The 27,548-nt window shown below is 41.1% G+C and overlaps 1 protein-coding gene across 1 annotated transcript in view; it reads left to right on the forward strand.

The window, feature by feature from the left end:
* Window positions 1-636: 636 nt before the first annotated feature.
* The window catches only part of COL6A6 (collagen type VI alpha 6 chain), a 118,096-nt gene continuing 91,184 nt past the window's right edge, over window positions 637-27,548 (forward strand). Inside the window, exons 1-10 of the mRNA XM_047100389.1 lie at window positions 637-697; window positions 2,973-3,572; window positions 4,869-5,489; window positions 6,753-7,313; window positions 8,083-8,640; window positions 10,803-11,378; window positions 13,270-13,839; window positions 21,339-21,682; window positions 21,766-21,844; window positions 25,798-25,952. Of these exons, the coding sequence (XP_046956345.1) occupies window positions 637-697; window positions 2,973-3,572; window positions 4,869-5,489; window positions 6,753-7,313; window positions 8,083-8,640; window positions 10,803-11,378; window positions 13,270-13,839; window positions 21,339-21,682; window positions 21,766-21,844; window positions 25,798-25,952 (4,125 nt within the window). The remainder of the gene's footprint in view (window positions 698-2,972; window positions 3,573-4,868; window positions 5,490-6,752; window positions 7,314-8,082; window positions 8,641-10,802; window positions 11,379-13,269; window positions 13,840-21,338; window positions 21,683-21,765; window positions 21,845-25,797; window positions 25,953-27,548) is intronic.

Here is a 27,548-nt window from a genome sequence, read left to right on the forward strand (position 1 = left end):
GCAAAATAGTACAAATTGAGTCATTTTGAGGAGCAAGATATCATATGGAATATGGAGGGTCACTACTTTTATGTCTTCTCTCAAATTTAAGGATAAGGGAAAATGGTTACCTTTGTAATTATGTAGGATAGGGGAAAAGATGGAATTTTTACCCCATCTAAAAATACTTATTGCTCAAAGATGAAACACACCTACATGTTCATGATGGAGAAATGATAAATCAGGTCTTTAGACTGTGTCCCAGCCGTGAACTCTGAATTGTCTTGGCAAAGAGTAGACCAAGGGTAACACGAGGGTACAGGGAAAATGACTAATAGAGACACAAAATATTGTTGGAACTAGAAGGCAGCCGGCTACCTCCATTTATAATCCAGAATTTCATGTTTCTGCAGGGTCTTGGACCAGGAAAAAAATGTTGTGATTGTGTGAATTTTTGTGGATCTTTTTCTCTAAGGCTCTTCACAGATCAGAAAGTCGGGGCACCTCAGAAATTCTGCTTTCTGTTGCACCCAGTTTGCTATAGAATTTTGTGTGCTCTTATTTGTGTGTCTTGATTACAAAATATCCACAATTTTAGGTGTTTGTTTTTGCCTTTTCAGATTTCAAGTTGGAGACTTTTGAGGTCGTAAGAGGAAAATGCTGCTGATCTTGTTCCTTATAATAGTTTGTTCCCATGTCTCTATGAACAAAGATCCTGGTAAGTAAAAAAAAAAAAAAAAATAGAAAGTTCTTTTCCTTAATTTTTATTACAGAAAATAGATCAGTTTGACCTACTTAAAGAGTTTTGCTTTGCTTTACTTTGCTTTTGATGGTGGTGAAGGGATGGATGGTAGCTCAATTTCTTTGTGATGTTATCCTGTGCTCCTTTAAAGATCATTTGTTCTGGACCTTATTCCTTGGTTATGATAGAAAGATATGAGAGCTATTATTTTGTCCTCAATTTCAACCCCTTTTAGGCCTTTGGGGAGGTTGCATTAAAATTCTATCATTTAATATTAGATTCAGGCCTGGAACATTTGGAATGTTTCTTCCTAGTTCATTTGTGCCAAAACATTGTCTTAGTTAAGTATCCAGATTTGCTCCAATTTAAACTGTTAGCTTATTGTAAAGAGAGTGCTTTTGCCCTGAAGAGAAAGCTCCATAGCTGTTTGCTGTCTGTCAGTTACCTTGGTCCAGGGGACATGAAGTCAAAATACTGGCCTGCCCCTCACTCCTTGACCACCTCAAAATAGTGACTACTTGTACCGGTCACTTCATGTCCAGGGCCACCTATATTGGCTTTCATAGCTTTCTCAAGGACTGTGACCTTGGAAGCAAGTTTTCAGAAGAGATAAACTAGACTTTGTTCTGCAAACATTTTTCTTTGATGTCTCACGGGGCTTGATATTAAGTTGTTTTAAAGAGAGCAGTGCTTTTTCCCCAAGTGTTCCACGTTCAGACATAACGCTGAGCTGTATCAGAACCTGAATCTGTCTCACATGCCAATTGTCCACATTTCCTTTTTCCATGCAAGATGTGGGGGCTTGTTCATGAATAGAAAGGTCACTTTTGGTCACAAGTCAAGCCATCCTACGCAGGGCTCCCCTGACAGTCCTCGTAGGGATTCTGGCCTTCTCTTAGAAGACAATATTGATTCACCTTCATTAAGACACTGCTGACTGTATGATTATCAAAAGAATCTCAAACCAGTTGAAATTAGGTTTCAGATTTAGAAGACAAGGTGTGATGTTATCCATCATGCCTCAACCAGACTGCTATCAAGAAAATGAAATCACACACAGGGTTGCCAACGCTGGTTTCCTAGCAGGTGTAGACAGAAAGAGATGGAGGTTATTTTCATTTGATTAGAATTTATCTTGTAACCAGTTCTGTTCATCAGAATCTCAAAGTGAGGAAGGACTTTACATATTTTCTAGTAGAATCCACTCATTTGAAAGGTGAGGAACCTGAAGCCCAAGTATGTAGAATGGTTTGACAGGGCAGGTGGAGTTAGCTGATTAAAAAAAAAAAAAAAAAGTCAGGACTTCCATTATCCAAGTACACTATATTTGCTTAAATATATACCATCAGACAGACAGACCTCTCCCTACCACAGAAAAGACATAGATGTTCTACTAGAGTGGGGAGGACTCTGCATTCAAATGAGCAGGTCACCAATAAACAACATTTTGTGCTTGAATCCAGTGATTCCCTATCACATTAAAATATAATTCTACATACTTAGCATTGAACCTGGCACTGAATGAATCCTTCAAAGTTCAGCAAAGTTATTGTATTCCTATATACAAATTATGTTTTTAATAGAAACCAAAACTGTAATCCCTTTCCTAACTTAGGGCATACTGGTTTCCATCACATTTTACTTATGTGAGCATTATAATGATCATTCACATGGTTCGCCAAAAAATATTATAAAGAACTTTAAATTTACCACATTTTTATGATTTTTAGGTATTTTTTAAATTTCATCCATTTAACATTTGGGAATACAAACTAATATGTTTGTAAGTCAATCAGATCAATGTTACATTGCTTAAAGAGGAATCACAATGAAAGAGCATCTCCACCCAAATTCAAAGCAATGTGATTCTCAAATTTTTTATTCTCTTTATATAAACTGAGATCAAATTCTGAAAGCAAAAAAAAAAAAGGGTGGGGGATTGGGAAGTATCCAGTAAAGATATAAAAACCCAGGATTTTCTACTTCTCTAAATTTACCTATTTTTTTTAATTCCACACAAAAGTGATACTTAATTTGCGAGGAGTTCAAATGCAAAGGTGTATGAAAAAGCCCACGAAATAAAGATTTCTTTTCTTGGGCAAATACGTAATGTCACACTGTTATTTTCAGTTCATTGGCAAGGTATTAAAAATACAAATAAAGGAAAGTAGGTTTTATCCAAATGGCTAGTATTAAACAGGTAGTACCTTTCTAAAGTTTGTGCTTTGTTTGTATGTCTCTGGGTTTTTAGGCCCTGAGTATGCAGATGTTGTGTTTCTGGTGGACAGCTCTGATCACCTGGGAACTAAGTCCTTCCCTCTTGTAAGAACGTTCATCACCAAGATGATCACCAGTCTCCCCATCGAGGCCCACAAGTACCGCGTGGCCCTGGCTCAGTACAGCGACCGGCTCCACAGTGAGTTCCAGCTGAGCACCTTCAAGAGCAGGAACCCCATGCTGAACCACCTCAAGAAGAACTTCGCCTTCATCGGCGGCTCCCTGCGGATAGGAAACGCTCTCCGGGAGGCCCACAGGACCTTCTTCTCCGGAGCGGCCGGCGGGAGGGACAAGAAGCAGTTTCCCCCGATTCTGGTGGTCCTGGCTTCTGCAGCGTCCGAGGACGACGATGTGGAAGAGGCCTCGAAGGCCCTGCGGGAAGACGGGGTGAGAATCATCTCCGTGGGGCTGCAGGAAGCTTCTGAGGAGGAGCTGAAGGCCATGGCCACGGCTCAGTTTCACTTCAACCTTCGGTCGGTCAGGGACCTGGGCACGTTTTCCCAAAACATGACGCAGATCATCAAGGAAGCGACCCAGTACAGGGACGGAGCGGCAGATGACATTCTTGTGGAAGGTGGGTTCAGAGCACATGTATAGAATGATGATTAATTTGCTTTTGAAAAATCAGCACAGGGAGAGGATTGAAACTGTGAGCCTCCCTTTCCTCAAAAGTTGGGCTGCATTTTCAGATGTTAAATATTCACGTGTTCAAGAGGACCCAAGGATTGTGACCATTATAAATCCAGTGAACCTCACAAAGCTTGGTTTTTCCATGTTTCACTTATGTTGCATGTCATCAACACATCTTAAAATCCAGGGACACCTCCCTACCACCCATCCTATCTCTGAGCTATCAGTCTCCTTGGGCTTTAGTTGCTATGTAGTTTTATTTACTGGTTCCTTTAAAGGGTGGATTTGTTCCTAAAGAAATCCTTGCCTCCTCAAACCACATAATGTAATCACAGAATGATAGCACTAGAAACAGCTTCAGGAAGGCCAAACCCTTGTTTCTGCAGAAACTCCCAGGCGTTCTTTGAGGTGACACGGCCTGGTCCCAGGCCAGGCTGAAGTTTGAAATCGGGTAGATGGGGCCCTTGGATTCCCAGCCTCAGGTAGCTTCAGCCCACATGCTCTCCCTTCCTGCTGCTCTAATCCTGATGAGCTTCCTGTGTTCTGCTCTGCCTCTAACCTGCTGCCCTGTGTCCCAGTCTGTCCTCTTGTACTGTTAACAAGAGGGGCCAGGAGTTTACGAACATCATCCAAGTGAAGGGCAGGGGAGAGCCAGGAAAAAACAATTTGCTTCAAGTGTACAAGTCTTACTAAGTAACATAGGAAATTCATATTACTGCTGCTTAAATCTGCTTGAACGAGACAATATAATTGCCTATTGATAATAGAGAATGATTTTCTTGTGGTAATCTATGAAAATGCGAATCCTATTACTAACATCTTTCCCAAATAAAATAGTAGAAAGTGCAATCACTATTCCATTACCACATCTTAGGAATATTTGGACTCTACCTATTGATTTTAATAATATTTTAATATGATCGCAGTAGCAGCTATTCACTGAGTGGCTTTTATGCACCAGCTCCCATAGCGAAGCACGGTATCACATTTAATCCCCATAGCAATTTCATGAGATAAATGTTATTTTCACAGATAAGGAAATCAAAGCTGGGAGTTGAGCTAAGATCCAGTATTTGAATCTAGGACCTTCTGATCTCAGCTTCATAATCATTTTGTATACAGCCTTCTTTCTTTAAGTGTATAACCAAGCTCTGGTAGATGTTCTCCACGCCTTCTAATGCTGAGCAAAGATGCCCTACCTCTAGCTAAACTTGTGCTTCTTCATTCCTTGTCCACACAGTTTGCCAAGGCCCATCTGTGGCTGATGTGGTGTTCCTGTTGGATGTGTCCATCAATGGCAGCCAGGACAACTTTGACTATCTTAAGGAATTCCTGGAAGAAAGCATATCTGCTCTTGACATAAAGGAAAACTGCATGAGGGTTGGCCTTGTGGCCTACAGCAATGAGACAAAGGTGATAAATTCCCTCAGCAGGGGTGTAAATAAGTCGGAGGTTCTCCAGAATATACAGAACCTCTCTCCCCAGGCTGGGAAGGCCTACACAGGAGCTGCCATCAGAAAGATCAGGAAGGAAGTGTTCAGTGCACGCAATGGCAGTCGGAAGAATCAGGGGGTACCCCAGATTGCCGTGCTGGTGACCCACAGACCGTCAGAGGATAACGTGACCAAGGCGGCCGTTAACCTCCGGCGCGAGGGCGTGACCATCTTCACCATGGGCATAGAGGGGGCCAGCGACAGCCAGCTGGAGAAGATCGCCTCTCACCCCGCTGAGCAGCATGTTTCCAAACTGAAAACCTTCTCTGACCTGGCTGCTCACAATCAGACATTTCTGAAGAAGCTGCGGAACCAGATAACGCACACGGTCTCTGTCTTCTCAGAACGGACTGAAACTCTCAAATCTGGTAAAGTCCTTAGCTGAGAGAAGGATTAATCGGATCCTTCTCTTTTTCTCCTCTCAGGTTATTCTACATAGAGAAGGGACTGGCAGGGCATGCTGTGGGTAGGGAGGATAAGTTCCTGATTTCTTACCTTTGTTTGATGGTTCGAAGTGTAAATTGGGGGGAGAATGAAAGCCATTGTAGTGCTGGAATGGGGAGGAGGGATTTCCTGTCCAGGATTCCTCATGACTTAAAAACACTCTAGAACACCATCCTTTGCTGTTTCTCTGCCTTTACTTGTCTCTTTTTCCCCTTTGTCTTTCTTTCCTTTATTTCTTTATTCTTAATGTTAATTCATTTATTTTGAGAGGCGGGGAGGGATGGAGAGAGAATCCCAGGCAGGCTCAGCGCTGTCAGCACAGAGCCAAATGTGGGGGTTGAACTCACAAACTATGAGATCATGACCCGAGCCGAAATCAAGAGTCAGACACTTAACCGACTAAGCCACCCGGGCACTACTGTTTCTTTTTTCTTTCTGTATTTTTCTCTCCTTTTCTTCCATCATTCTCAAATTCCAACTTAGAGAAGAAACAGGAAGCATGACGTGGTTGGAGGACAGAGTGATTTGTTGTGAAGTATTGTTGTAGTATCTGTGAGTTTGGAGAGAAAGACAGCAGTGTATTTTAAATATTTTGCATGTACACGTGCATACTATATAAACTATGTGTAGATATACATGCGCATATATATGTATACACTCTTCCACAAACATTGCTGGCATGTTTACTGTAAAAGCGTAGTTGTCCTACACAAATAAGACCACTGACGATACCCCTAGTTTTGTTAATTGGCTAGGAGTAGATGAGAGTAAATAGTTTGTTCAGGTTTTCAAGAAAGAGAGCTCCTCTGTCCACAATGTCCAGTTAAATACCTTCTCCATTTCCCAACATACCACTTGCCTCTTTGCTAAGCAGTTATTCACTATTGAGGGAAGTGACTTGTAAAAATCATCTTCGTGTCTTCTTTCTAATCTTTTATTATATCCAGATTTGCTTTGATTCATGGCAGAGAACTATCCAAATTGTCTTAAACTGTCAGAAGCAATTCATTTGGGCCCAGTGATGTTAAATTCTTCCTACGTTAAGCTAGTAGAGTGTCTTTTATGCCTAGGAGCTGTTTTCCATTTTTCTGTCTCAAGACGCTTGTATTGTTCTACTTCCCATCTATTTTCATTCCTTCTTCACACTTGCCTCAGTGCCACAGCCAACCTTTCTGGTTCCATTTTAGGTTGTGTGGACACTGAAGAAGCAGACATTTATCTGCTCATTGATGGCTCTGGAAGCACCCAGGCCACCGACTTCCATGAAATGAAGACCTTCCTGTCAGAGGTCGTAGGGATGTTCAACATCGCTCCCCAAAAAGTGCGGGTTGGGGCCGTTCAGTATGCTGACAACTGGGACTTGGAATTTGAGATCAATAAATACACTAACAAGCATGACTTGGGAAAGGCCATTGAGAACATCCGGCAGATGGGTGGGAATACAAACACGGGTGCAGCCCTGAATTTCACGCTAGGGCTATTGCAAAAAGCAAAGAAGCAGCGAGGAAACAGAGTGCCGTGTCATCTTGTTGTCCTGACGAATGGCATGTCCAAGGATAGCATCTTGGAGCCTGCAAACAGACTGAGAGAAGAGCTCATTCGTGTTTATGCCATTGGGGTCAAGGAGGCCAACCAAACACAGCTGCGAGAAATTGCAGGCGAGGAAAAGAGGGTATACTACGTGCATGACTTCGACGCTTTGAAAGACATAAGAAACCAAGTTGTTCAGGAAATCTGTGCTGAAGAAGGTAGGGGACATGGTGACTTTACCTTCTGACTTCAGCTCATAAATTACTATCCTGCAATATTCGACATCACAGGTTTAGAGAAACAACATAAATTTCCAAGTCAATGTTTGTTGACTTGAGTAGCTATGTTTGTTCTCCAGAGCAGAACTAGGAGCCCATTATGGTGTTCTGATTAATATCGGAAGCGTAAGAAAGGTGTTTGGAGGAGTTCTCCCTAATAAATATTCATTAGCCTCTTCCCACAGATCCCTGCTAGGTTAGACCTATAATTAGACACTGCAAATGATACCTGATTTTAAGTACCTCAGATGTATTTAAATTGCTTTTTAATAAAACTTCTATGAAACCTTTTAGAACTATGTCAGTAGTCTTCAACCAAGGGTGATTTTTGCCTCCTTGGGGGATACCTGCAATGTCTAGAGTAACTTTTGTTTGTCGTAACTGGAGGAGTGCTCCTGGCATCTAACAGGTAGAGGTCGGGGTACTGCTAAATGTCCTACGGTGTCCTATGATGCATGGGCTGCCCTCCATGATAAAAATTATCATAGTGCTAAGGTTAAGATACTCTGAATTACAAATTCAAGATATAAATAACAAATAGAATAGCCTCACTTTTATGGCCTTCAGTGCTTTATTTACCTGTTAGCCATCCTCACCAAACTCACACTTAACTTCAGTATAGAATTATTTGTGTTTTGGATTTCTTGTTTGCCCTTAATCCTTTCACCTGAAGCCCACTTGAATAAACACCTTGTTTTCTTCCATGCAGCCTGCAAAGAGATGAAAGCAGACATCATGTTTCTGGTGGACAGTTCTGGCAGTATAGGACTTGAAAACTTCAGCAAAATGAAAACATTTATGAAAAACCTGGTGAGCAAATCTCAGATTGGGGCAGATCGGGTGCAGATCGGCGTAGTCCAGTTCAGCGACATCAATAAGGAGGAATTTCCGCTCAATAGATACATGTCCCAACGTGAAATTTCAGATGCAATAGACCGGATGGCTCACATTGGAGAAACCACCTTGACGGGTGGTGCCCTGACCTTTATGTCTCAGTACTTCAGCCCTGCCAAGGGGGCCCGGCCCAATGTCAGGAGGTTTCTCATCCTCATCACTGATGGTGAAGCTCAGGACATAGTCAAGGAGCCAGCAGTAGCTCTTCGACAAGAAGGCATAATAATCTACTCGGTGGGGGTGTTTGGCTCCAATGTCACCCAGCTTGAGGAGATCAGCGGGAGGCCAGAGATGGTGTTTTATGTTGAGAATTTTGATATTCTGCAGCACATTGAAGATGATCTTGTTTTTGGAATATGCAGCCCCCGTGAAGGTAGGTGTGAGCACATGCACTAGTGGCATTTTCCAAAATACGTCTGTGTTAGCCATTGTTGCTTGAATTAAATAAACTACTATTTGAACCTTGTAAACTTTGCTTAATTGGAATGTTCATCCCCGTGGCTTTTTACCTACGTACAAAATGCACCTTTCCTCATCAGAACTGTTGAATGAATACAGAATAATTTTGGTCCACCTGGATTGTTCCCCATTTGTAGACAAAGAGCACTAGGACAATGTCTTAGGCCTGGTTCCCCGGAAACAGAAGCTAAGTCAGAGGCTCTTGGGGAAGTGATTTTATTGAAGGCCTTTTCAGAAAGGGGGTAAGGGAAGTAGGACAGGGCAGGGGTGGGAGCTGAGCGAGGAGGCAGTCTCAGCTATAGTACAGCTTCATCCTGACCCCATGGGGAACCCTGGAGCCTGAGTTACACCAGAGTCTGTTCCACCTGGAGGCAAGCAGCCAGCCTCATATAACCGGTGTCCTTGGGCTATGTTTGAGGCAAGCAGTACTGGAGCATAACCTCCTGGGCGAGGTGACTGCCCTTTGACCTAACACCCAATGTATGTTTATTTGTTTTATAATTTTTAAAAGCCAGTACTTCTGTGAAGTGAGATAACATTTGTAAAAACACTTTGATATTAAATCCTATCAAGGAGGAGTATCCTATGGGAACGTGAGCAACGGATGCCTTGAAGGAGGTAAATAGTAGAGTCCCCATCCTCTCTGCCCGTGAAACTGCAGAGTAATGCAGGTGATGAAACAAGTCGGGCAAATAGAAGGGACTGATTGACGTTGTGATCCCTGGGCCTTGATGCCTGAGGCGTTCTGAAAAATCTCTACGAAGAAGATGGGTCTTAACAGAGTTTTGAGGAAAGAGAGGAACATTGTTGGTCAAATAACAGATCTGTCCAACTCCCACTGGAAGGTTTGGTGATTGTGGTTTTGTAGAAAATAAACCTGGATTGTACTTCTCGATAATTCCATCCAGAACAAATCTGAATCTTCAAAGGGTACCAACACTGAGCAATCTATACCCTAGTCCCTTGGGTAATGCAGGCGGGCTCCCCAGGGCAGCCAAAGGCCAGAGAGATGTAGTTTCTTCTTTTGTGGAAGCAGCCTTTCCTGAGAGCTTGGTTTATGACTATGTACACGTGGCCTCTCGTCAGTGAGATAAGCACATTGATTGGCTCTGAGACTTTCAACAGAGTTTCAATAGCAAGCAAGTGGCTTGCAGAGGAAGAAAATGTGGTGAGCTTCTAGGGAGGGGGCCTATTTTGACCCCAGTCTGTTTCTCCAGAGTGGGTGAGTTAACATCTGGAACATACTTTTCTAATGCCTGTGGAGAGATTGTGCTGCAGAAAGACTTAATCATCAACCATCTTAGGATTCGACTTCTCCAGCATGAATGAGTTGTAGTTTGGAACTCTGTGCCTTTAAATAGAATGTGTTACACACACAAGGATTAAGTAATTAACTGGGTCTTTCCAGCTTCACTGTTCCATGCCATTGACCCAAAGTTTGAAAAGTTAATAGCATCATGCCAGGACCATTAGTTAGGCCAAGTGTGAGATGGGCTTGTTTCTATGATGAGGCCCAATAATGAAAATAGATAATGTTTCAAGGAAGCTAAAAAGAAAGAAAATGTAACCTTGAAGAATCAGCTGTCCTATAACTGAAAAAATATACAGTGTTTCCAAATTCATTTTCATGTGGTCATTTCCCCAAGGTTTATTTTAAGAAAAAAATCGCATCCCTGTGGCTTAAAAAAAAAAAAAAAAAGACAAATTTGTGTAAATGAAAGCACATGTTGAAGAAACTATTTATACAGGAAAATGCCTACAGAATTTGTGTTTCCTTTTTAGTTTAAAGCATTTGAAATGTTTATTCCTCTGATCCTGTGACTGTTGGCCCCCTCTGTGGCCCCTACAGTAGGCTTCATATCCACCGTGTCCTAAAAGCTTGCCTGAGTATTTCTACATACTAGCAGCACAAATGTACGTGTATTGTGTCTGTTACCCAAGGAATGGACATCCTAATGTACAACTTGATCCCATGGAGAGAAGACCCTGGCAATTAAAACACAGGTGTGGGGAGAGGAGTCTCCCATGATGTCCAAAGCTAATTTCATGTGGTTTTCCTTTCTCCTTCTCTTCTAGAATGCAAGCGAATTGAAGTTCTGGATGTTGTGTTTGTAATTGATAGCTCTGGAAGCATTGACTATGACGAATATAATATCATGAAAGACTTTATGATTGACTTGGTGAAAAAAGCTGACGTTGGCAAAAATCAGGTCCGGTTTGGGGCTCTGAAGTATGCTGATGACCCAGAGGTACTGTTTTATCTGGATAACCTCAGCACAAAATGGGAGGTGATTTCGGTGCTCCAGAATGACCAGCCCATGGGGGGCAATACTTACACCGCTGAGGCACTAGGCTTTTCAGACCACATGTTCACTGAAGCCCGGGGCAGCCGCCTGCACAAAGGGGTCCCCCAAGTCCTCATTGTGATCACCGATGGGGAATCCCACGATGCAGATAAGCTCAATGCCACAGCCAAGGCCTTGAGGGACAAAGGCATTCTTGTTCTGGCTGTGGGGATCGCTGGTGCCAATCCTGTAGAACTGCTAGCTATGGCAGGATCAAGTGACAAGTACTTCTTCGTGGAGACTTTTGGAGGCCTGAAGGGGATATTTTCAGATGTGTCAGCCAGTGTATGTAACACTTCGAAAGTAGGTAAGATTTGTCAATTACGTTTTTTCTTAATTATCAGCTGAGATCTAAGTGAGGGAGAAACCAAAGCAATAGCCTTCAGGAGCAAGTTCTCTAGAGAGGAGAGAAGGAGCACCAATTGTCCTAGAACTCCCCATGTTATAGAATCTCAGGGCTGGAAGGATCTCAAAGACATTTCATTTGGCCTCCTCCCCATGGAGGAAATCTTCTACAGCATTCCTACTCCCTGCTTAAGCCCGTCTAATGATGGAGAATTCACCATCTTTGAACAGGCTTTGTTGATCAGAACACAAAGTTGTTGACACATCCTTCCTACCCACTTCTACCTCCACGTCTTCTTCCTCCTTTTCACGTAAGAAATCAATTCCATCCCTTCCTCAGAGCCAGCAGGTCTTGCCTGAAGTCTTCTCTCTGGCAGTCTGGAAGTCTCCAGTCCCTTCACCTTATTTCTGTTATGGCAAAAGCTCGTTTAGAACATGGAGCCTGATATTAAATTCCGGACCCCAGTGTTTCCAGAGCAGAGAACGGGGATTTCGTTTGCCATGTGTTTCTAGTTCTGTGGCTAGAGATTACATTGCCACATTTATGTATGTATAAACTCATTCATTCAGTTGCCATTCTACCCCTTTGTTTTAAAGGGACACTGGTCTATTAAAATTCCTTAGTATTTTTATTACGGTGTGTTTTACTAAAAATACTGTCATTAGATGAATTGCTATTGATCCAGGATTCCAACATCTTGGGTGCAGTTCCTTTTCTGGTTTTCCTATGCCTTGCCTCCTTAGAAGGCAGCTACTACCTTTTTCTTTCATGAAACTAACAAAATCTGTCTCAGTCTTACTGAAAACTGGTACAACTCTTAGCTTCTGTTGGCCAATGACTGAAATTTGATCTGTCCTTTTAAGGCCACTGCAGAAGTTGACATTGAAATTTTGTATTGACAGTTCTCCCTTAGGTGTTAAAAAAATATATAAGTTTAATTTCCTTTATATGAAACCAAAACAAAGGAATTAATGAGTTAACCAATTCCTAAAGTTAACTGATTCTGGTTGCCTTATTTCTCTTTATCCCTCTCTTGCTTATCTTGACTGCTGGAATCTCAGACACCTTTCATCTTAGGCTAACATGAGAATTAATTAAGTCAGTGGTGAGTTCTCTGGGGGAATTCAAGGAAATGATAATGTTTACCAGAAGGCTAAGGAATACACATGAGCCTGTGCCAAGCATAACTCATTCGTTGGCAGTGGTCTTTCATATTCTTTTTGTTTTGTATTTGTTGTATTAACACAAAGGAAGCATCTCTAAACTGTGTTGCATTGTTCAAAAATGTTTTTCCTCAAGTAGATGCTCTTGCCTATATGGACCAGAAAAGGGGCTGAAAAAGAAGAATACAGACAAGATATAGACTGGAAGGCATGATTTTAAAACCTCAGTTTGCCCTAGTAATAACCAGAAAAGTATTGATTGGCTTAACAAGCCAGGGAGGCCAAGTCAATAATACAGACCATCTGTCTTTTTGTTTGAGTCTCTAAATGGATGTGTACTATTTTGTTTTTTCTTGCTGTGCTACCACTATCACTGGGTTTTCTGGAAGGGTTAAGGCTAGATTGCAAATAAGAATGAATTTTCTGTGCCCCCCCCCCAATTCTCTGGCATCTCCGAAAAGAAAATGGCATTAAGACCAAATGGAATACCCAAGAAAGGCATAAAAGGATGAACTGAGTGTTTTTATTTCCTCTCAATTAATCTGACCACCAAATGGCATATGATAAGATAAGAAACCGTCTTCAGAAATATCATTTCTATATAGCAATGAACACATAACCTTGCCAGGTTCAAGAAAAAATAACAGCCTGATTTTTGTTGTTGTTATTTCCTTTCCTCTTCTTTGTAGATTGTGAAATTGAAAAAGTAGATCTTGTTTTCCTCATGGATGGCTCAAATAGCATTCACCCAGATGACTTCAGGAAGATGAAGGAATTCTTGGCATCTGTTGTTCAAGACTTTGATGTCAGTGTCAACAGAGTACGCATAGGAGCTGCCCAGTTTAGCCATACCTATCGGCCGGAATTTCCACTAGGAACTTTCATAGGCAAAACCGAGATATCGCTTAAGATTGAAAACATCCAACAGATCTTTGGATACACACACATCGGTGCCGCACTCCGGCAGGTGGGGCATTACTTCCGGCCAGACATGGGCAGCCGGATAAATGCAGGTACCCCACAAGTGTTGCTGGTCCTCACAGATGGCCAGTCCCAAGATGAGGTGGCTCAGGCCGCTGAAGACCTGCGACACAAAGGTATTGACATTTACTCTGTGGGCATTGGGGATGTGGATGACCAACAGCTCATTCAGATCACTGGGACTGCAGATAAAAAACTGACAGTTCATAACTTTGACGAACTGACAAAGGTCAAGAAAAGGATAGTTCGCAACATCTGTACCTCGGGGGGTGAGAGCAGTAAGTATTTACTGTGTGCTTCATATTTCTTCCTTCCCTGTCTTTGCTGACATTTTCCTCAAGCTCTGTTTACATCCCCTGGGGCTGGTAGGAGAATTCAGATTTGTGCCTCTGGATTTCAGATTGAACTTTTCACAGTCAACATGAATTTTTTTTTTTTTTTTTTTTTTGTGACTCGTGGACTGCAAAACAGGACATATGAGAGCCTTTGTCTTTTTTTTTTTTTTTTCTCTCCCATATCCTGCGAGTGCATGCCTTTGTGAATGAGAATGCAGTCGCTTCAGAAGGTGTGAGGGAAAGGCCATTGTTTACAGTCTCATTGGTTTCAGAGGTTGGAGACTGTCTCAAAGAAGTAAACTATTCTACAGGTTTTCGTGGCCTGGCAATAGGGCCTTCGGGCTGCCAGGTGCTCTGGTACAGGTATATAGAGAATGAACAGCCTTGAAGATTTATATCTTTATTATGAAACGTTTTACTGCAGAAGTTAGTAAATATCTTCTTAAAAATTAGTCCGCTTTGACATTTTCCCAACAGATGGAAAAAAAGGTCTTGAAAGAGGGATGATTTTTTTCTATCTTTATAGAAGTGCCCAATGGGTTGGCTGTGATTCTGTGTAACTACCTATGGTAAACATAAACTCTAGATTTTCACCAAGAAGAGGAAAGCTATATGGTTGCTAAGAGACAGCTCTGGAGACAGGCACCCTGGCTACAAATCCCTGCTCAAATGGCCATTTTTTTTCTTGGACAGGTTGCTTAACTTGTCTAAGTTCAATTTTCTCATCTGTAGAATGTGAACGATAGCAGCACCTAGTTCAAAAGATCATTGTCAAGATTAAATGAGAAAATGTGCATTTAAACTTTATAATTACGTCCCAGGTGTCATGCTTATTCAGAGTAAAGTCACTTCATTTTTGTCTACCACTGATCCATTAAATTTATTCATGGGGGCCAGCTCTTTCCTTGCCCCTAGTCACTTTCAGGAAATACGTGAACCTTTTCTCAGTGATTAATATGTCCATCAAAAGGTAACCACTAAAACTAAAAACTTGATTTAAGGTTACTCCACTTTCCAGCCTCCCATAGGCTGCTCTCCCACCACAACAGAGGAGGCCACGCATGGCAATTTACCTACTGTTCCCCACCTATTACTTCTACCCACCTCTTCCAGACCCTGTTCTCTTGTTGCTAGCCATGGTTTCTGGCCTCTCCAGAATGGGTTAGGGAAGGAAGAAGAGCTAAAGAAATACAGAAAAGTTCTTGCTTGATGATGCTTGCCAAGAATTGGTTTTCTGTGACCATGTAAATCTGGGTTCTTCAAAGGACCATTCATGGGTCCTTCAAAGACTTCCCTTCTTGACCTCCACCCTCTCTCCCCCAACCAAAGCACATTTGTCAGGGGATCTCTCAACCATAGTTCCCTTGAAAAAGGTAAGCATGTCTCAATTCTAGAGTTGCCTTATGCCTTCCTCAGCCTCTGGGCATCTAGTGATCCCTCCAGCTTTATTCTGTCATCTCTTTGGCCTTCCAGTTAGCCTTCTTGGACAGGACATCAAAGGGGTCCACAACAACTCCTCACATGTGGCCATGTCCGCTCCATGGGAAACAATAACATATCCATTGCCCCAGTAAACACTGGAAGTTAAGGTCCCTCAGTGTGGTCACCCCTCCTTTGCAGAGAGATCGGTGTGCCATCCTGTGACTCATTCTTTAGAATTTCTAGCTCTCTCTTAAAGCTCCTCTTACCTGGCTTAAAGAGGAAGTTACCTCCTTTCCTTCTGTGTGTGTGTACGTGTACATGTAGTGAGAGACCTCACAGCACATCAACAGTTCTCTCCCCCAAGATGTTCTCCTAAGCTCTAAGCTCAAACCTTTTATAAGACCCAGTGTGTAGGCTAAAGGTTAAGAGTCGCATAATTGATTAGGGGCTACTGTCTTCATAAATTCTGCTGCATGATATCCCCATACTTTGGAATGTCTGGTGACCTCAGCCAGACCTTCCACATTAATTTCCTGTTTGAGATGAAATACCCATTTGCAATTATTAGGCAGAAAATTATCTTGGAACCATCTAGTCTCTACTTGAGAAAGTGAAAGAAAACCACTTTGAAAGTCAAAACCAGGAGTATGCACTCCCAAGTAGTCACTAAATTATCTTTAAAGGAAATAGTCATGAATGTAAAAATAAATAAAAGTACTCTATATGAAGATAAACTTGAAGTCATTACTGCAGCAAGCAAGAATGTGAAGCCTTTGTAGCCAAGCTGCAGACCAAGGACTGGTGAGCCTGGGATGAACACTGATAAAACCCCAAAAGCATGTGAAAATATACTAGAGAATACCAGCTCTTCTTAAACTATAAACCCCGAGTCAAGGAGATCAGATAATAGTTTGGTATGACTCAAAGCAAATCAGGCTTAGAGCCTAAACACCTAGCTTTGCTTCTTATTTAAAATACGCATAACTTTGGAGAAGTCCCGATCCTTTTTTCTCTCATTTGTGAAGTTAAATCCTCTTTCTCTGATTGTATATACGATTCAGTGTGTGTGAAAGGACAGGCAGCTGCATAGAGATAGGAGAGAAGTGACTAAGAATCAGTGTTGCTTTTTTTTGTTTGTTTTTAATGTTTGTTTATTCTTGAGAGAGAGAGAGAGACAGAGAGAGAGAGAGACAGAGAACAAGCTAGGGAGGGGCAGAGAGAGAGGGAGGCACAGAATTCAAAGCAGGCTCCAGGCTCTGAGCCAACACAAAGCCCGATACGGGGCTCAAACCCACAAACCGCGAGATCATGGCATGAGCCGAAATCAGCCACTTAACCGACTGAGCCACCCAGGCACCCCAGGAATCAGTGTTTCTTGAGCATCCATGAAGGGTTGAGCATGGCGCTCTAAGCATTTTAAATGCATTATCTGATTAAATTCTCTCAAAACTGAGTGGTTTGTATTTTTCTTCCCGTTTATAATGAGGAAACTAGGGTTTAAAGGAATATCGGTAACCTGGCCCAGATCATACAGGAAGTAACAGACAACAGATGTTGAAACCTAGTTCTGTCTGACTCCAACCCTTTTTCTGTTGTTGGTAAATTAAGCTGTCTTCTTGCTATAGTTGTCTAGGTTATCTGATGCTGACATTATACAGGACTGGTGTCTAAGTGTTGTGCTTCGCCAATTAATAGCTGAACTTAAGACATGGTGTGTGTCCTGAAAGTGTTCCCACAAGCTGCTGCCCCCTGAGGAAACCACTTGCTGTGAAAATATCACTTCTACTTCTAGTAGAAGAACTTGTAACCTGCATAACCTATCAACACTAACCACCCAGGAAGTGGTAAAACAAGATTAAGGTAGTTCAGTGTATGAACCCCAGACAAACCTGGATCTGAATCCCAAGTGTGAGATCCATGGTAATAACTGGGAGACCCTGGACAAGCTGCTCTAAGTCACAGTAAAATGAATATTAGAGGAGTTTCAGCGTATGCTATTTCATAAGGATAAGTGAGATCATGAATGGGAAGTACATGACATATATGCACAGAATATTAGTAACTAGCAGAGAGTATTGCAGAGGGTATCTTGAAATGATCTGATAAATACAAATACATGGAATCATGGGGTCAGTTCACAGAAGTACCATTTACCAAGAGTTCCTTAGTTTGGGAACATTAATATTTTTGCAGTGGTTCAGATTTACATTCAAATTTTATGTCTCAGTATACGACAAATTCCCGTAAGCAGCTGAACTCCAAAATCTGTTTTCTTACCTTTACTCATGCTTATTTTCCTGATTTTTCTTTGAGCCTGCTTATTCTGACCATCTAGAGGAGATATCAGGCAGTGTTCGGGATATGGAAATGCTCCCTTTTTCATGGAGCCGTGATTAGGGTACAAAAGAATCAATGGTACCTCTTATCGTTTACATCATCATGGATAGATTAATCAAAAAGAGTTAAACAAGAGGTTAGTCTGATTAATATGAGGATTTGATTCAAGGAATGTGAGAAATGTAAGGACAAAAATAGATGATCATTTGCAACTTTCCTTGACCAGAATCTCTTTAGGTTTATGTCTTAATTGCGTTCTGTAGAAAATGGAGCTCAAAGCAAAGTTTATATGCTAATCCTTTATGTGCTACTACTTTGGGAGTACAGTCCCGGGGAAGCAAGAATGAGTGTAAGGGAAGTGATCTAGGAAAGGACAAAAAGTAAATACAAGATGGTATGTTCCTAAGCTTGCTGCAGCTTCTTGAGAAACCATAATTGGTGCATTAGTCATGCAGAATATCACCAAAGAAGCTGTATGGAACAACCACATAGATAGGTCCATCAGGGGGAATAGAGAAGAGGATCTATCTGCCAGTTTCCCCTCAACTACTGCCTTTCATTGATCAGAGTTACTCTCAAGGAGAGTTAATTCTCCCACACTACTATGTTGTGTTATCCAGTCTTTCAGGGAAACCAGACACAGGACCCACAGTGAATTATATATGTGGCGGTAAGTGGTGGAAGGAGCAGGGGTTCCTGTGAGTTCAGCTGAGGTGGACATGGGAACCAGAGTCATCATGGCCCTCCTGCACTGAGGATGAAGGCCATGCCAAAGACTTGCCCTCGGCCACACACTATTGGGACACCAGATGATGATGGAAGCTGAGACTATCCATTGGACAAATGTCCAAGTCCTGGATTGGGTAGGGGAGAGGTAGTGAGTCTGAGAAATATATGAACCGGGTCTCTTACACTAACTATTTTCTAGATCATTCTTTTTTCATCTAAGATACCCCTTCTTTCAAAGGCCCCAAACAAATTTCTCTCTTATCCCAACCAATAACTGCCAATAGCCCAACTTTCCCCTTTAAAATATTTAGGAATTGTTTTCTAATCTTACTGATATGTCCTACCTTCCTAACAGTATTTATTAATACTAAGAATCTTCCATCAACTCCAATTATGGACTCTCTTTATAAATCAGATAATTAAAATGAGTTTTTAGGTCTGGCAGGAAAACTGTTAAGACTTCCTGTTTTACCTCTTTTCTGTTCTTTTGTATTTTTATTTTGGAATGTATAATCTGATTTTTATAAACAAGAAAATTAATGCCCGAAAAGGTTAAGAGATTTGCCGGAAGTTATTTAACAGTAACAGAGTTGTGACTAGTCCGTGACTGAGAGTAACCGTTGAGCCTTCCCACTTAACGACCTCCCCCTTCCAGGCTTTCACCCTGGTTTGTGAGGGTGCTCAAAACAAGAGTTTTGCTTCTCCTTGTTATCTACCCCCACAGCCAGCCCTGTGGACTCCCTTCCTGATTTGCCCTGCGTTTATTGCCACTTTTCAATATCCCTTCCTCCTATCCTAAATTAACCCTTCCTTATTTCTCTTTTCCAAAACCATTCCTGCCTCTTGTTAGCTCTGAAGGGCTCCTGATTGGAGGGCCAATGTCTCTGTAGACTTGGTAAGGCCCTTCCTTCCATGAGAGCCCACTTGATGAGTAGGGTCTACTCTAATTGTATTCAGACATATAGCTGCCAACTCTGGGCTTGTTTCTCAAATTCCATTCCATTGATCACATTATTAGGGAATCATTTGTCAATTTGAATTAGGTAAATACAAGGAACTTATTTACTAGAGTTTGCACTTCCAGTAATCTAGACCAAAAGTTAAAACACTTAATTTTTAGAGGGGACAGTTCCCAGGATCATTCAATGACATTTTGGCATTGCTGCCAATGTTTGTTTTTTCACAAGAAACTGTTTTCCTTGAAGGCTGTGATCTGTTTGGGTTACTGAATGGTTTTCTGTTCAGGGGTTAAAACAGTATTCATCCAAGAGTGAAACTTGCAATCTCAAGATAGAAATGAAAGGATATCGATTCAACAGGGATTTTGGAAAGGACATATTCCGATGCTTTTGGCTAGTTTCTTTCTCTTTATCTCCTTTTCTAGATATTGCAGAAGAGATTTTCCAATAAGTATATATGGCAAAGTAAGTAATAAAGAAAAACTGAAGAAAACCCACCTTTCAGATTTTTTTTGATAACAGCAATTTACCTCAAATGTGATGGTGAAAATTGATGACCCAATAAGGCTTTTGTTTTTCCCTCACCCACATCTTTTTTCATTAAACATGAATAAGGGGACAAGGGAGTGGGATAAAAATGAATCAAGTTTACTGACCCTTATTTTAAAACTTGAAAATGACATTTTGATTTCAAATACTTGTAAATGTACAATTGACCAGTGTGTCTAGAGGTAGTGTAGGTGGGCATTTGTCCACACAACAGATATCTGAAAAACTCCTTATCTGAACAAAGCAAATTAAAAATAAACTTTCCCTCCCACCTATTTTTGTTTTTGTTTTGTTTTTTTTTAACCAAGCAAACTGGTAAAATTTGCTGAATTTGTATCCAGCTGAATTTGCTGGAAAAAGTTGAAGGTTTGGAAAGCTGAAGTTCTGGAAAGAAGAATGCATATGTCCTACGACTTTATCCTTCTCTGATTATACTCCCTTTCGGAGGCTTAGTTTAAATTACCAAGTCCCTTCTAGTTTCTCCAATGCTTACATGTCCCTGGCCTTAGTAGGGATAAGAGCAAAGCACTCTAAATGCAAAACTCTAAGTATTTCTCGAATCCCGGAATGGCAAAGGTTTCAGCTTCCTGACTGCCTGAGCTCTGAAGGCAACACTGTCTTTGACATAAACTAAGCAAGATCCCAAAGGATCTCTTGGAGTTTTTCTTTTTTACTTTTTCCTTTCTGAGTGGATGTTAGAAGACAAAAAGAAGATGGGGCGCCTGGGTGGCTCAGTCGGTTGAGCGTCCAGCTTCGGCTCAGGTCACGATCTCACGGTTTTTGAGTTTGAGCCCCGTGTCGGGCTCTGTGCTGACAGCTCGGACCCTGGAGCCTGCTTCAGATTCTGTGTCTCCCTCTCGCTCTGCTCCTGCCCTGCTGGTTCTCTGTCTCTGTCTCTGTCTGTCTCTCTCTCTCTCAAAAATAAATAAACATCAAAAAAAATTTTTTTAAAGAAGACAAAACGAAGAATCAAAGATTGTTTTTAGAGAAATCATCATAGTCCTCACTTTAGACAAATCATTTATTTTTTCTAAATGACTATTCAAATTTTTGTATTTCCCTTCTAGTTAAAATTTGTTGAACGACCTTAATTAGTAAGTAGTATGATATGGATTTCCTATTGTAGACTATTACCATTTCCACTATAATTTTAGATATTTAGATGATTTTGCATGCTTTTTCAGTGGCCACAAATGAAGTCTTTCAGAACTTTGTTACAAAATCCTCGAGATTTTATACCAGTTAAAAAAAATATTCTATCCTTGTACAGATTGTCCAAGAGTGATTCTAAGCCTCTTCCTGTATTCACTCATGCTCTTCCTTGTTTTCCAACTTTATAACTGGAATAGAAATAAGAATTTCAAGTACCTTGATTCAGACACGGCATCCAAGCCAAACAAAGGTATTTGTGGATCTAATAAGATATACTTTTCCCTTGAACCCTAGATTGTTTTGTGGATGTTGTGGTCGGATTTGACATCTCAACTCATGAGAATGGGCAGACTTTGCTCGAAGGTCAGCCTTGGATACAAACCTACCTTCAAGACCTCTTACGTGCCATCAGCTCCCTCAATGGGGTAAGCTGTGAGGTGGGCACAGAGACTCAGGTTAGTGTGGCATTTCAAGTGACCAATGCCATGGAAAAATATTCCCCCAAGTTTGAGATCTATAGTGAAAACATACTGAACAGCTTGAAGGATATAACAGTTAAAGGACCATCTCTTCTCAACACAAACCTCTTGAATTCTCTGTGGGATGCATTTCAGAATAAATCAGCTGCTCGAGGAAAGGTAACCTGATTTTATTTTATTTGTCAATCTGTGATTTCAGTGACATCCTTTTTACTCATTTTTCTTTTTGAATACTTTCCTAGGTGGTTCTCTTATTTTCAGATGGATTGGATGATGACATTGAAAAGCTGGAACAAAAATCTGATGAACTGAGAAAAGAAGGTATTGAGCATAGGGAGAGGTGGGAAAGGAGTGTTTAATGATTTAATAACCTCAGAACTTAATTCTGGCTCTTACGTTCTCAAGCACTCAAATAACCCTAAATTTGCCAACCAATACGCATTTGGGAGAACAAATGAGCTCTCAAAACATTTTGGCGTCTACTTTTTCCTTCATACTCTATGTGAGTGAAACAGCACTGAATACAAAGTCATACCCTTTCTCTTGTATTGCTGTGTTTCTTCTTCCTGAGCTTTCCTGGAGAGTGTTCCTGTCTCCCTTGGTGTCTGCAGAAGTGAACAGTGTATTTCTTCTTGACCAAGGAATAGGAGAGTTGGATTATTTTCTTCTGACACTGTTAAAGTTTTCAGAATTGCATGCATTGTTGGACAAGTCTACTCGTGTTTTGGAGCTTCCTAATTAGTTCCTTCCTTCAGACCACAGAGGGACCAACCATGGTGCTTATGAGTTTTTCAAGCTCTGGCGCTGGGCTTTTCATTTTGGGAACCTGTGCCCAGACTGACTTATTGTCAGTTTTACTAAAGCATGGATCAGTGGAAGAAAAATGCATCCACATGTTTTGGTTTGACTAAGAATAGAAATACTTGCCTGTAAGTGCATGCTATTGGTGCCCCACCCAGACCCCCTTTCCAAGCAGATTCCTCCATCTTCAAGCTGCTGTGATTATTGGGTGCTAGAAACTCACAGGCTCTCCTTTGAAGAATTGCTGTTGGCCAGTGGAAGCCACTGGAAGGTTACTCCCTAACCCACCTCTAGGCTGCAGGTAGAGTAAAAAGAGTTGGTCCTTTATCTCAAAATGGCACCAGTTCTGTGGTGTAATTTATGTTCTAGAGTTCTCCATGGGATCAGGGTGAAGCTAGTCTTCAGCTGAAACACTTTCGAGCTCTGCTCCTTCCCCTGCCCTATCTTGCTTTCACCCTGTTCTTCTAAGAGTGCTTCCTCAATAAATTGTATGCATCCAAATCCATATCTCAGGCTCTTCTTCTGGGGAACCTGGCCTAAGACAGCTGCTTAGGCTGCTCCCCAGTTAGCTGCTAGAAGCTGGGTGGACTTTGTCTTTTTCGTTTGGTTCTCTCTCCTCAATCTTAAACAAATTACAAAGTTAACTGAATTTACAGATGGAAAGTAATTTTTATTTTGCCCTTTATTTGCTAAAGCTGATTTCTTTTTATTCTTTCAAGTCTTGGACTTTTTTTATGATCTGAGGTGGAGATATTAGTGAAGACTGAGCATAAGTCTCTAGAGTGCTTAGTGTGGGTGGCTAGGGTTTTTTGGGGTTTTTGTTTTGTTTTGTTGTTTCCAGCGTTTCTTTTATGGGGAAAAGATACATCAAGAGTTTTCTCCATGAAGTTTTCCTTGGAAAATCCAGATTTCTAAGACCAACCTTCTTTCTCCCACCTCCCAAAGAAAAACTAATAAATGAGCTTCAACTCCAGAAGCTGGATTTTTAATACCCCCCAAATTCAGAATCTTTGAATGGGACTGATAAAGGGATGGTGGTCATAATGCTTTTTTAAAAGTGTTAAATGGCTCTCAATATGGGTAAGGAGTACCTCTAGTTCTGGATTCCTGTATTTAAACATACGTGATTTCAGTTGATGTTTGGCCCCATGACCTATTAACCTAGGAAGGCCTCCCTAATTTGAGGCCAGGTATCTATCTGTCTATCTATCTATCAATCTATCTATCTCTCTAAACTGTGCAATTATCGTGATACAAGAAGACACCAAGAGAAAAGAATCCTCAGTGGTGGCTGTGGCTTTATAACTAATCCATATGGACTGGAGTTTGAATTTAATTTTTTAAATCTAGTGCTCTAGAGTCTTCCCAGGGATTCGTTTATTCTTTCAGGTTTTATAATCTTTTCTTCCTGAAATTATTTTTATAAATTGTATTTAAGATATCTGACTTCTTTCTACAAAATTTTTTTTAACGTTTGTTCATTTTTGAGAGCCAGAGACAGAGCGTGAGTTAGGGAGGGGCAGAGAGAGAGACACACACACAGAGTCCAAAGCAGGCTCCAGGCTCTGAGCTGTCAGCACAGAGCCCAATACGGGGTTTGAACTCATGAACCATGAGATCAGGACCTGAGCCGAAGTTGGACGCTTAACTGACTGAGCCACCCAGGTGCCCCAAGATCATCTGACTTCTTATTAGATGAGTCTGAAAGGAGCAGAATCGGAGTCCTCCATCCTGAGAAAAACAGTTACAAATAATAGTTATTGCATATTTCCTGCAAAACAACAATCCCATGGTTCTCGACTCTTAAATTTTTATATTTCCTGGAACTTATAAGAAAAATTCTCCCCTTATAAATAGATCCATTAGCATGCCTTCTCTTGATCATTAAACTTTGTTGATGAACTCAACATTCTTCTGTTTCCCAGCCGGCTTCACCATCCCTTTTCTCCTTGTCATTCTCATTCCTGGAAGAGTGGCTAATGCCTTGTTGGTTTGAGACAAGCCAGAGATGTCAACGCTACAACCAGGGAAGTCCAGGCAAATCAGGACACGTTCGTCACCCTATTCTTTGGTGTTTCCTTCTTCCTTCCATTTCAGCCAGCCACTCTGCTTTCCTCTCCTATAACTTGAACCTCCCCAGTATGTCCCTGAAACTTTGTTCTCTTCATTCTTCTCTTCTTCTCATTCAAGATAATTCAGAATCATATTACACTTAGAAGGCATTCTGAACTTTCAGGTCCATGAACATTTCCTTTTTCTAGTTCATTGGTTTCCAAGTCCTATCTAAAGAATTCTTCACCCATCCATAATGAAATGAGAAAACTTAGTCCAATGGAGTCAGGTTTTCATAAAGCTAAGTTTATTCCATTTTAGGATTGCTCTTTACTCTGATGATGTTGTTAGTATGTTTTTGTTACTAAGATATCCTTTGATAGTAGGCTTTGGAATCAGGCTTTCCAGGTAGAAACCTAAAAATACCGCTTGAGCCAGTCATTTAACTTCTCCAAGCTTCAGTTCACTTGTCTGTAAAATACAGCTATAATCCTACATACCCATACAGTTGTATTTGTACCTTACAAATAAGATAATGCATGGAAAGCACTTACCCAACCCCCAGCCACATAGTAACTATTAATAAATGAGAGCACAGTAGTTACTATGGTTACCTCCAACGTAACAATGGCCAGCGTTATTACCATTATCATTTCAAGGTTATAATCAATCAATATTTATCACTTCATGTTTGTATTAATTAATACTGTGCTAAGTAAGTCAACCCTCTGTCAGTCCCTGAACATTTTCTTTGAAATATTCTGGTCTATAAAATTCCAAAGCTTATGAGCTACAGCTCTGGATGATTATATGTCATTTGTTTCTAATTGCCTGACAAGAGGTCTCTTACTGTCGAACAGTCTCTTATTATAATTCCAACTGGATTATTGATTCCTTATGAGGGCTTTATAGCTGTGCTTCTCAATCTTCAATGTGCATACAAATCATGTGGTGGTTTTATTAAAATACAGATTCGGATTCTGTAGGTCTGGGATGGGGCTTGAAATTCTGTATTTCTGATAAGTTCCCAGGTGATGGAAGTCCTGCTGTCGAAGGATCCCCCTTTGAATGGCAAAAATTTAGAACACTTGTTTTTTTGATAGATGAATTCCTGTATATCTTAGTATGCTCTCTGGGCCCTTTTTACATCACTATATCTCACTTCAAATCATGAGGGAACTGGAAGTTCTACTGTAATATCGCCTGTCTCCAGTTTAACTAGTTTTAAGAAAATGTAATTCCTTGTGTTCTCTGATGATAATCTTGTCACTTGTCAGTTTTACATTGCGTGGTTGGGGGAAGTTGACAACAAAATGAGTGTTCCTCTTGCAACTGTTTTCCTAAAATAACAATTTAGGTACGTATGCAAACAGATTAAAATAACCAAACCCACCTCACCCGGAGTAAACTGTGTTGGATAGGCCTGAACGCCCTCATAACTGTTGCTCTGGATGGAGCCAGCGACTCAAGTGACCTGGCTGATCTTCTCTACACTGAATTCGGGAAAGGGTTTGAGTATAGGACCCAGCTCACTATTGGAATGAGGGACCTTGGGAGCCGACTGTCAAAGCAACTGGTATGTTACTTAGAAAAGGCTGGTGAGTTTAAACTTTCTGTCTTGTATATAGATTTAATATTTATGCTTCTGAATTTCACTCGGGAATGAAAAAAGCTTTTCTGAATTAGTGAACAACCTGAATAAGAGGGTGTTTTGAAAAAAAAAAATGATAGAGATCTGTCAAAGCAAGTTGAATTAATGTGGTAGGCAAAAAAGAAGGAAGAAACTGTATAGCACCTACAGTCCCGCCCGAATTGTAGTCACTGAACATAAGTGCCAGAGGGAATCTGGGGTGAGAGGATGAATCCGCTGCTCCCTCAGCCAGCCAGTGTTCACAGCCCTTGTGGATCCTAAGTGTTCCAGCTTACCACAGTGAGTATAATTCTAGTGTTTAAGATGTGTGTTTTCCCTGCAATGTGGCCTGTAAAGGAGAGTCAATTGCACTTGGAGTTCAACCAAAGAAAGAGCAACCTGCTTCGATGTTGGAGGAAGAACGAGTGATGGGATGATAGGCCTCCTACGTTGTCCCGTGTGTGTGATCAAAAGCTTTTTCAGTGTCTTCACTGAGATGTTTGCCTTGTGAACTCTTTTTAGAACCTAGTGCCAATGGGAGATGCATTCCAGTCATGCCCCTTTCAGAAATGTACATGAACTCAATAGAAGGAAGGGTTACTGAGTTACATGGCACTACTTTCACCTTAATGACGGGCTAATAATTTGTGATTCACTGATGATTTATAAAATCTATAGTCACATCAAGACCCTTTCCAATAACACGCTAGCTCCTGCTGTTTTTCACCTATAGAATTTGCATACAAATAGATGTTTAAACACAATTTGTTCAGTGCAGAAATTATGTAAAAAAAATCACTTCAGGAATATAGAGGGGCACCTGGGTGGCTCAGGTTGGTTGAGCATCTGACTCTTGATTTCAACTCAAGTCATGATCCCAGGGTCATGGGATTGGCCCCACCTTGGGCTCCACAACTAAGTGTGGAGCCTGCTTGGGATTCTTTCTCTGTCTCCCTCTGCCCCCTCCCCAGCTGGTGCTCTGTACTGACAGTGTGCACCCCGACACAGGGCTTGGTCCCGCGACCATGAGATAATGACCTGAGCCGAAATCAAGGACCGGCACTTAGTCAGATGAGCCACGCAGGCCCCTGTGGAGAAATTTTTTCTAATGGCTGAAAAGGAACATTATATAATAATAAGTACAGAAGCACAACTGCTAAATGGTTATAACAAAACATTTTCATTGTTCATCACACTAGAATTTTGATGGGAAACTTCTCAACACAAAGATTGATTCTACCCTACTAAGGCCTAGCATGGTGTTTATTGAGAACTGAATTTTCCTAAAAATTTAATCTTGTGGGTTAATTATAAAAATGCAGTGGAATCTGTCAGTTTTTCAAAGGACAACAATGTTCAGGATAAAATTCACTGACATTTTTCAATCTATAATACGGTTTTTCAGCCTGGGTATAAAGAGGAATCTTCTCCCCGTGCCCCCACCCTCAGCAAGTGTTTTGGAAATGTTGAGTGTGTAATTGGTGTGTTAGAAATCCTGTTACAAACTTTTCTGGAAGTGTTTACCACTGGACTCCATTGCAA

Source organism: Lynx rufus, unplaced genomic scaffold (genome assembly GCF_022079265.1).
Source record: "Lynx rufus isolate CCGP_SWC_20201006 ecotype Redwood Valley unplaced genomic scaffold, mLynRuf1.p SCAF_5, whole genome shotgun sequence".
NCBI lineage: Eukaryota > Metazoa > Chordata > Mammalia > Carnivora > Felidae > Lynx > Lynx rufus.